The sequence below is a fragment of the Phaethon lepturus genome, unplaced genomic scaffold, assembly GCF_000687285.1.
Source record: "Phaethon lepturus isolate BGI_N335 unplaced genomic scaffold, ASM68728v1 scaffold48122, whole genome shotgun sequence".
Classification (NCBI taxonomy): domain Eukaryota; kingdom Metazoa; phylum Chordata; class Aves; order Phaethontiformes; family Phaethontidae; genus Phaethon; species Phaethon lepturus.
The window spans coordinates 1-11,592 of NW_010525012.1; the positions used below are offsets into that span (position 1 = coordinate 1).

At 38.5% G+C, this 11,592-nt stretch overlaps 1 protein-coding gene across 1 annotated transcript; it reads right to left on the reverse strand.

Annotated features, from left to right (window-relative positions):
* Positions 1–3,687: 3,687 nt before the first annotated feature.
* On the reverse strand, positions 3,688–11,002 carry CMTM8 (CKLF-like MARVEL transmembrane domain containing 8; the record flags this gene model as incomplete). The annotated part of the gene is made up of 3 exons (XM_010282617.1): positions 3,688–4,239; positions 6,392–6,508; positions 10,823–11,002. Coding segments are annotated over 3 exons (381 nt in total), but the record flags the coding sequence as incomplete, so codon positions are not given.
* Positions 11,003–11,592: the final 590 nt, after the last annotated feature.

The following is an 11,592-nucleotide window of genomic DNA, read 5'->3' on the forward strand; positions in this document are numbered from 1 at the left end:
CCCGCTCCCCCCCGTTTTGCAGCTGGGTTACATGGAAACAGAGGCCGAAGGGAAAGTGTCCAAGCAGGGAGCGGGACGCCTCAGTGTCCGCTGCGGGGTCCCGGGAGGGGAGCTCCGCGCTGGACCGGCCACCACAGCGGGGAGCAGTTTGACTCGAACGGTGGCAGACCCCAGGGCCTGCTAAAGCTTCCCGGCCATGTTCTTGGAGAACTGCTCTAGTGCTTCCCAGTGGAGGTAGAGCTGCAAACTGCCTCTTCCCACACAATGTTTATTCTCACCAAAAAACCCTCAAACTTCCTGATTCATGACCTCGTAAAAGAGAAAACATTTGCATTAAATGGGCAGTGGCAGGCAAAAACTGTAATGACTGTCCAAATGTCTCAAGGCCAATGTTTGTATTAAACCACACGGAGATATTAACAAAACTCAGCAAAGGAAGCTATGGATTTCCTCACGTTTAAAAATAACTTGTTTTGCTTTTTGACAAGTGAGGTAATAGTGGGCCTCCGAGCATACGCTGCTTTTATACTCATTCAAGTAGTAACCCCAGCTGCTGCTGCTCTGTTCTGCAGCTGGATGCACATTCTGTTCATACTTAGTATTGAATAGCTCCTTCAGCAACTAAAATTGTGTTAGGAGGGAAGGCAGGTAAGTTCAGATGATCTCCAACACAAATAAGGGGCTAAATAATGCACATGAGCAAGACAGGGTTTGTCAGCGTAGGCAATGGTCTGTAACAGACCAAACAGTGTATATATAGTTTTGGGCTTCTATTAAGCCAGCTAGTAGTTTCAATAAACGATATTACCTGTCCCACCAAATTTTATCTTAGAATTTCATTAGATATCAAAGCTACAACATTGCCAATCTACCTAAAATGCTAGCTGCTGAGTGCTTTTTTTTTTTTTTAAACAGCAGCTTTTTTCCCCCCTCTTTTCTTCTTACAGATCAAGTTCAGAAGCATGTAGTTATAGGCTTCTTGCAAGCCCTGTGGAGGAAGGTTCTAGTAACTTCTGTACTTCCTATTAAGAAATACATTTTTCTTACCCACCAATTCAGCTTCTTTAGTTCTTCTTTTAAAAGTGTGTATAAGACGGGGGCCCTGCTGATCCAAGTTAAGCCCAGTGAAACAGAAATACCTTTAAATTAATACAAGTAGACTAAGAGTCTTATTTTCTACTCAGAAATACAGGCATCTTCTGTAAACCACTGGCACAAAGTCAGTCTAAAATACTGCTGAATTTTAAGGTTTTATTACAGTTCTCATGCTACTTACTTCATCTTGTTAAATGCATCATGTATGATGATAAGACGTACTGACAACTCCATAATAAATGAAATTTGATGGCCATAAACTGTCATCAAGTATCCTTATGTATGTGGGTGACTTAGATGTTTCAGAGAGACTGTTTGTCTGAAACAAGTTATTTATAACATCAAATGCCTTCATTTTGGCAAGTTGATTAGCATTTTGTTTATTCTTCTAAGTATCTGTATTAAGAATTTCATTAACGATTTCACCACTTACTAGTTGTTCTTTTAAATAAGGTTTCTTTCAATCTTATGAACACTAAGCAATGCCTGCAGCCACAAACCTTGTTTTAATTATTACATGATAAACTACAGCTAGCTTATCTTCTTTATCAATGTTAGAATAAACAAAGGCGTAAGTCAGTGTGCAAATCAGTATTTAAGACTGATGTGCTGAAAGAAACAGATAACCTTTTGGGTGCTTATGCCTTTCTTCAGGCCTGAAATACAAGGAGCAAACTTCAGAAGTAATTCTCAGCTTGTACAGCTTCCTCCAATTTTAACTAGATATGCAGAACATTTGAAAAACAGACAGTTGGTATCGGGGGAACAGCCGAGAAATGAGACTGATAAGAAAGAGCAGGGGAAGTAAGATAATTATCTTTCTAAAAGGAAAGAGCAAGGCAGGTAAGTTATGGCTTGTGAAAAAAATGCCAGGCCAGGCATAAAGCAAATTTCTCTCTAGAAAGTATTTTTTAGAATTCAGAATTAAGGATTCACCTCACATATTGGCCTTTGGAAGACATTCCACACATCTTCCCTTGATGATCAGCACTGAAGACTTGGAGAAATGGTAGATATTTTGCCAGAATCATTCCTTATCTGGTAATAGTGTGGTTTTGTCCTTCGTCAATGGGTTTATTCTGACATATAACACAGTTTCCATGACAGTTTTTGGTAAACAGGATGAAACATACTGCTTGCTCTTAGCTCTGCTCCCTCTTACTACCTCTATCCACAGATGTTGTCTGGGTTACGACTTTAGACCAGACCATCACAATGACCACAACATCAAGAAACATTTGTGTAAACATAGTCATGTTCTTCAGACTTAAGGTGGGTACATGAAATATCCTTTAAGAAAGCATTTCTATTACTATGAAAGCATTTTTACTGATGAGAAATCACTGATGAGATTTTAATTCTGGCTATATTTCTAGTCATATTTTACCAGTTGACATTTGGATCATTTTTATGCCTTTGATTTTTTTTCCAGCACTGGAAAAGAGCATATGGGATTTTAATGACACATTTTATCTGTGCAGATAAAATGAATAGTTGGTAGCCCTTCTTCCTTCTCACAACTGGATAATTTTAGCAAGCAGACGACAGCCTGACCTTTGTTGTACAGGCCAGATGCATTCTGCAGACAAATATAGGTTTTTAAATAATACCTTGGCTTCCCTTACACTGAAATCCTGTGACTCCAATAGATAATCAAGAACAAAATGTGATTGAGCACAGAATTAGCTGGCTGCTGATACATCTTCTTTGCTGCATGTCACGCACATAAGTAAGCACACACCATTTAGTTACAGGGAGAAATAAAGAAGTTTTTTTAAGCAGTAAGACTTCTCTGCTACCATATAATAATAGTCCAACTAAGTTTTTGAAGACTGGAAGAGAGTCAAAATCTTCTTAATCCAGGAATAAAAGATTTACCAGTAGTTTTAAATAATATCACAAAATAATCACAACCTTATACTCTCCATGTAATTCCTGGAAAAAATTCCTTAGGTAATTTGTATTTGAAAGTCATTTTCAAAGGTATCTGTTTTGAAAGTCAAAATCTTCTGTCATACTTCATCTTGACTCAAAGATATTTAAATATGAGCGTCAAATTAAAAACTTTATTTGTTAAACTAACAATTCACAGATGATGCCAGTAGACAAGAAAGGAGGGAGGAAATTATTTGTTTCTAACACCGTTGCCTTTGACAATTCTTCTATGGATTTAATCACTATATCATTTAATAAAATATAGAAGCCCAGATTTTAATTAGGACAGATTAATGGCCTAATCTGAGGAGAAAAGAAAAAACGCAGTTCCCTGAGAAACAAAATGTATTACCTTTAGTAGGTGTTTTGTGATATTCTTAGTAGATTAAATACTGAGCACTATGGGACTGTTGTCTAGACTTATGCCTTGGAGCCTGCTAGATTTGAGAAACCTGTTAAGGTAACATGTTTCAGACGCAGCATTCCCTCAGCGAGCTTCAGACCTACAGTAACAGGTTCCAAAAGCAATCTCATGATTGTGAGAAACTGTTAGAATATGCAAACTGACAGGATCATCAGAATTCTTAGCTGTATATATTTTACTCTGAAAAAGAAATTTAAAAACAGAACCTTCTACTCCCAGTTTACAAAACATGCACAGTTGGGTCAATTATTTATTTATTTTTAAAGTTTTGGGTGTTTTTTTCTGCACAATGTCACTTTTTATACATAGTAATGAGACAGTATCACTCTTAGTTTTGATTTATAGCATTAAGTATCAAACGTATACCTGTAACATTTTAAAACTTACATTTACAAAATTGGCACATTGTCTGAGTAAGATTTATTAAAGCTTTAGTAATAACATCTATACAATGTCTCGAAAAATACCATGTTAATTTTAAAAGAAGCAGTATGAAATTTTATTATACAGTACAAAGTCAGTGTTAAATGTCTCTAAAGATGATATTGTATTATAAATAATAATTTTAATCTCAGCTTAAAATATATTGTGTCAAATCTAACAGAAATGTTCAAAAAGACCTCATCCCTCTTCCAAGCATTTGTCAAAAGAGCATAATCCTCAAGATATTTTATACTACAGAATTCATTTTAACAAAATATTTACTGCAAAGTTCGTGATCGCCAAGATATAAAGCTAAAATAAGCATTTCCAGCGTAGCAGGTGGTAACCACGAAGGCAAAGAACTGTAGAGAGACAAGGAAAGAAAAAATATATTAGGAAAAAAAATATATTTGAGAGCATTGTCATTTCTATGAAAAAAAATACCTATGGGATTTGGAGAAAGGAGAAATAGCAGGCTGACTAAAATGGCACTCTCTCATCTCCTTGTATTTGTGTGTCCATCGCAGTCAACACTGTGTAAGTAAGCTTATAATATATATATGGGCTTAGAAGCAGACAAACCATGGCATATTTCAACTCGTATCTCCACGTTATACTGCCTCAGTATGGATCTTCTAGATGGGATTCCCACCAATGCTATACTTGCTGGTTGTAACATCAATTGCTGGTAAAGACTGAGGGACAGTCCATGGGACAGTGTGAGCTCAAGCTAACACCCCTGCACTGCTTCTATGTTCCAGGAATTGCCTACGGCCCACTTGTACCTCAGTATGGCACACTGTGCATCCAAATGGCTTGTTTAGAGAAAACTTGGATTCAAATGCAGGCCCAGACATCTCAAACAGCAGTGACAACTAGGTTACCAATTCCAGAGGTTCTCTACTGATGAATCAAGGTATTCCTCAGTGCAAATAACAGTGACAGCAACCACGCTGAGATATCACTACTTTGTCAGAAACTGATTACAGAACGAGCCTTCTACAGCAGGCTAGATTTATTTTATGTTTAAAGATTAAAACTACATAGTATCAGTGGTGTTGCTTCTGCAGTCCTTGCAGCATATGACCACAGAAACCAAAGAACCAAAGAACAGCTGTGAACTATTTCAGTTGTACTGATAAAATCCAATTCAGTGCCAGCAGCTACATTCCTGTTAATCACTGCATGTTGTTCAAAATCGACAATGTTGAAAATGGTCTTGCAATAAGACCAGAATGTTTTGTGCTGGTAACTGAACCAAATAAAGCTAACACTGCAAATAGGATTAATACTACTTTTCTTGGAGGTGAGCTGTGATAGGACAAGAGGGAACAAACATAAGTTACCAGAAGGGAAACTTCAGTTAGATTGGGTGGAAATCACAATGAGAGTAATCAAACATGGCAAAAACAGAGGCCCAGAGGCTTTGTGGAATAGCCATCCTTGGAAATATTCAAAACTCAAGTGGACAAGGCCCTGGTAGCCTGATACAAGTTAGCCCTGCTTTAAGTGGGGAGAGAGTTGGACCAGATGACCTCCAAATGTCACTTCCAGCCTAAAAATATTTTATGATTCTACCAATGTTTCTTGCTTATATACCATCACTAGACCGAGTAGGCACTCCATCTCTGAGAGGAGGGCACTACTAAGGGTGCATACAGGCAGTAAATCTAAACTCTCCAACAGAAGGCTCTTGGTGAGTCTTGTCTAATGTAAATTTAAACTGTGGCACCAAGAACTGTAGATGATGATGTAAAATATTATTACAATAGAAAATTGTAGCATTCTTCTTTTCCAATAATTTTGTTTCTTATGAAATAAAAGCTCCATCTAAAATCTTTCTAAAAGAGAACAACTGTTGGGGATAGATCATTTGCTAAATTCCCAAACATCCATCCATGAAACCCTTAATGGGTTCAGAAAGCAAGAATCTACATTTAATAGCTTATTTAGACAGTGCATTAGATAAACACTATAAGGAGGTATTAGACACTAAGCATTCATGCATTTTATATAAAACCTGAATCAGCATGGAAGCATATCTAGCAGCAAGCAAGTTCCTGTCAACAGCAGTGGCAGAGTTACGAATTGCCAAGGGGAGAAGACCCTTAACACCACTGAAGTGACAGGGACATAGTTCTCCAATTCCCAACACAAAAACAGAGCAGGTGTTCAAGTGTCTGTGTTCATGGCTGTATAGAATAAGCTTCAGACAGAAGACAGGATTTCAGACAGGTCCAGAGAGGACAACAAAAGTCAGCGAAATAAAGGCTGATCTTAAAAACATTACAGCCTTTTCTGATGTGCCTGTCATCTCCTGGTGGAATTTCTAGTCACTTCCAAAAACTATGAACTAAGTTACAGATACCTAGAGGTTTTGCGTGTGAGCTTCTACATCAGTCTGCAGCTTTTCAAAATCTGGAATGCATGCATTTCAACCTGCCCTTCCAGCAAGCCTTCTTTTGATAGAATTTTATTGGACATAGAACTGATTTAAACAAAGAATGAACTCACTGAAGAAGCTGCCCAGCTGTTGTAATTGTGACTGTCCAGTTCTTTGGTAACTGAAGATGCATCTACAATGGCAGCAATGAGGTACAAAATGAAAGCACTTCCATTAAAACACAGACCCTGTTGAAAAATCAAGCAACACAAGTAAGTAATATGCACATGCATTTGTTATAATTTTCTATTCCAACATTGCAAAGCTGTCCTCTGAAATATAATGTACACATGCAATGTACACAAGAAATGTCATTCTTAACTATTTTTAGCTTCTTCCAAGTTTATATCTGCAAGATGAGAGTTTAACTGCTTATTTCAAAGATCCATAAACATTAAAGCACATTTTGGACAAACTGTTCTCTCCATCACACTAAATCCAGAAGTGTCTTAAAGCTGGTGTACTGTGATTTTCCAAAAGTGAAAATAAGGATACAGTTTAGTTATCGCAATGTAAGTCTTAGGCAGTAACAATATGACACTATATGGAAAAAAAATGAAACCAATCAAAACTGCAATTTGATTACATTTCTAATCTACACAAAGATACACTGTAGGAATCAGTAACTTCTGGCATATTAAGAATATTCCACTTCTGAAGGAGATAAAGAGGGGGTAATTTTTTCAGTTCTATACTTCCACCTTTCAGTACCTTTCCCTTCTGCCTGTTTTTGGGAGGAGACAGAAACAGATAAAAACAAGGAGGACAGTCTGAACGGACTATGTGGGTCATCAAGACCCATCATGGCAGGTGCTGCATTTTCTCTTCCAAGGAGCAGAGTTAATGTCTCAGGGTACCTATGTTCATTACTAAGAGAGAAGCAAAGCAGATAACACTGATCTCACATAACACTACAGAGAACAAACAATAACAGCTTGTTTGGGTTTTGCATGTGAGAGAGAATAAGGAAGGAAAGGAGAATGGAAGTCTAAGAAGATGAAATACAGATAAAAAGGCATAAGGGTTTGGGGTTTTTTTAAGTACATAATTTTAATACTTTGTCCTTTACCCACTCACTACTTGGTCACATCTATAGAAAGTTCATTCTTATTTAAAAAAAAAAAAAAACCAAACAACCAAAACTCCACCCTGCTAATTGTCTATGGCATACGAATTTGGCCATAAAATGTGCTTTTAGTTCACTGGTGCCATGTTTAAGTGGAATACCCGTGACATGCTTTGCACCTAGTTACAATGGCAGGAATTAGTAACTCAAATTAGACCAGGTCCTAATGTTGTACATGATATGCTCCCTTCAGCTTCTGGCCCCATGTTTGCACTCCAGAGTGTCACACAAATATCATAAACCTTAACTCTGTTGCCCCAGTTGTCTCTGTTGCCATACTGGTGCAGATCCAAATTATTAATTTCCCTTGTGTGACCCAGTGGATGCTAGGAATATGTGCCAGTTATTCACTATTGAATCTACCAGTTGCCAACTCTGGTAGAATCTAAAAAAAGAGCTGCAGCCCAAGAAGAGAAGTTCAGAAGACAGCGACAACAGCTGTATCTGCATCAGCAATTCCCTCGTGCATGGATCAACAACTTGAAGTGGTTGGTATGGAAGCTCCTCACATCCATCTCCAGGACATTTGGTCCTGGCAGAGTTTACTTCAGACTCTGTGGAGTCTAGCCCGCTGCTGCACGCTCCTGTGACACACAAGGTTCAAAACTTCCTGAAGGGAAGCCATTCCCCAAACACATGCTTTCTCAACTGCAGGCCCCTCCAGAGAGCAGCATGCTGTGCTGTCATCTGTCAACACGTCAGTCTTCAGGTCACCACTGCCTGTATGAGACGTCCCAGGCAAAAAGTCTTCTTACAGTTTTCAGAGCAGGCTGAAGGACATACACGTCCTCCTGTGGTTCCTAAGTCCTTGCAACTTCAGGGCATTTGGAAAAGAGCCACTTACCCACCTTTCCACAGGGAACCCAGGGCAGTGCCTCAGTACCCAGATGGCATCCAAGGCCTGGCACTTGAGGTTTTATTCATATACTTATAAATGCGTGGGGTTTATCTAATAAAAGGTATTATCTCTATCCACAGATCCCACCTCTCTTGTTTTATCTGGGCATCACAGTAATAAAATATAAAACTCTCAATTTTAGGATAAGATGCCCACAATTGGCAGGTTCAGGTCAACTTCTCATTTTCAAACTCCAAATTTGATTGCCTAGAGTATTTGTTGCTGTTATTTTTATATTTCCCATTCCAAAAAGACTCAATTACCCTGGAAAGCTACAAATCCCTGCAATATCTTGTCACGTAGGAAAGAAAAAAGCACATAATTTTTGAGAAGTGCTGCTCTGGGAAATAACACTGTTGGGGAAGATGGAATGCAATGCAAGCTGATTGGGCCTTTACTGCCACTGTATTACTCAAACCAAATGGTTCATGCTAAATTACCATCTGCTTCTTAAATTCAAATTTACCAGATTTTAAAAGCTTCCATTGATTGTTTTAGCAAAGAACTTGCACTATTAAGGAGAGTCAGTTTTGAAGCACATCCTTTGGGTTAATTTGCAGTAAAAGTAACTGCATCTTAAGCAATTTGGTAATGTGCTTAACCTGCAAAAAGTGGATTTATGACAGAGAAGTCCAGATATAATTTTTGGATACTGCATACAACTGGCACAGTTTGAGCTAACTGTTGCCTAAGGAGGCAGAGCAGTAACTAGCAGAGACTGAAATTCAGGATACTTCAGAGAACAGGGGGAAGGTGGGTGTAAACTCACTCAAAAAAGTGTGTGTCACTCAAAAAGGCGTGTGTCATGCTCTCTTGAAAGAGTACATTAACATCATCTCTCTGAAAGGAGACACAACATATCTCTTGGCCAGCCAGGAGTGGCAGAGGTCCAATTCAAAGGCTGTTCCCAACAGCTATTTTAATACCATCAGGCAAAACAAGCTAGAATGCAAGCATCTTTTATTTATTTTGCATTTATTTTCTCTTCATAGTCGCCTTTACTATAAAAGGAGACTACCTTTTGGACCTACATTTATGTGATCTTATCTACAATATGTTTGGAACTCAGAGTTCCAAAGTTCAGCAAGAAACACACTCAAGATGAAGTAGAAACAAATCAAATACTCCAGCTTGTCTACCACAGAGATCGGGGCAACTCATTTATATGCAGCTTTTATCTGATAATAGTGTTGAACTGATGAAAGAGGGGTAATGACTAAAAACTGTATCCAAATGGGTACAAAGATGCTTTCCCTTTGAATGTACTGTATTTACATCTAATGCAATCGGGAAAAAAAAAACCCCATACCTTTAAATGTACCCAGACACATTACTGCTGTAATTGAAATAATCCAACATTTCTATAGCAGTGTTATAGACTTAATGGTAATTGCTAGTCATGAAACTTGAAAATGGAGAAGCTATCTGAACATAATCCTCGTTGTTCTTATTAGTAATTGCTATAGCTGGCTATTTATTACAGCAGCAAATGGGAAGATGAAAAGAGTGTTCAATTTTAGTCACGTACACAATATAGCCAATAACAAGCTATTTGCAACGCAGAAGTCAAATGTATTTTATCACAGAAATAACATAACTCTAGTCAGTAATCTTTAGCTAGTAAAAAAACCCCGTATCTCACTGTATCAGACAAATGCAAAGCTAAAATTTATCATAATTCTTGGATGGGTCACAAATAGCCAGTTGGCTGAGATGACAATGACTTTTAGGATCTATTACCCTGAACACCAGCCTGTTATGAAAATCATGTAAAAATAAACTGTCAAGCGGTACAGCTAGCCAGGTTTGTTCAAACCACAGAAACTGGATCTGAATTTTAAGTGCCTGTGAAATTTTTCTGTAATTACATTAGCTGTTTATCTGATTTGCATTGAGTCTTGAGCTAAAAGCAAAGGATTACATGGCACATATTTTACATACATATAACACTGATTTTCAGTACCATTTTCACAGTAGGCCGTATATAGAATGTCAGACTGGTGCTATCTCTGAACCACTTTTGCTTTTACTTTAGCAGAGGAAAATTCGTGTTTTAAGAGCCAGGGTCCCACTTCCAATTCATGGCGTTGATTCAAGTAGGTATTTCTGCTGTTTAAGCCATATGGCCAGGTCTGTTAGCTCAGAGACAGCAACAGACTCACTGTTCATGGGACGTAATCACTACAGGGAGAAAGAGGGGCCACTGTGCATATAAGTATCAGTCACACGCACTTTATTAAGAATCAAGTCACTATATAAACCTCTGAACAAAACAGCGAAACATCATAGGAAAAGTGTTTTTAAAGTGTCTGGGTGGTATGAAGGTTAAGCACTGCAGGTACGCAGCCACACAGTAATTAGGGAAAAATCTGCAAAAAGCACAAGTACAGTTGGTTAACTACACCCATAGAATGCATCAATATTTTAGTCTCTTCATAACCCAGCGAACTTGGAACAACAAAGAATGGGTTTATTTACCACTGTGGTCCATGGCACCTGGGGGATCCTGGTGTAGGTCATTGTCATGTAGATGATCAGAAAGAAGACGGTGAGAACCCAGTAAAACACAGCTACAAACATCACCCAGCCGAAGGCTGGATATAGAAAGTATTCTGTTCCAGCAATCAGGGTCCACACCAGCAGCCCCAATACCTGCAAAAGTTACGGAGAAGAAAGAAAACCGTTACACAGTCTTAGACCTCATACATTTGTTCTAGGTCAAGGAATGACACCAATGCCATTCACATAACCATTTGGTGAGCTGAGCTGGGATGCTACACCGACAGAATACTCATCTAACAAAAAAGAACATAGAAAACTAGTTTTGCTGTGGCAGGGTGTCACAAAGGGAGAGGCAGAATGAGCTATCTCGGTGTTGATTTAGCTCACCTTTAACTATTACGGAGCCATACTTGCAGCGGTTTTACAGCTAGCTCTCAAAAGGATTGCTTATTATAGCCTACTAGCTTATGTGCATGAAGGTAAATACTACTGCTTTGCAGTCAACAAAGTCACTTTAGGAACAGAAGTCTGTGAAGGACCACTGGGATTTTCAGGTCCCATCTGTCACAGTCACAGGTAACTGAATAGTTGGGATCTCGTTCAAAATGGTCCACACCTGCTCTGTGGACTGACAAGTATCACAGAGACAAAACAACTCCTAGGACCTTATTATAAAAGGTAGTAGTAAAATATCAACAGTCACCGCCACTGTAACATGCTGTTGGACCAGAGCAGGTCAGGTTGGG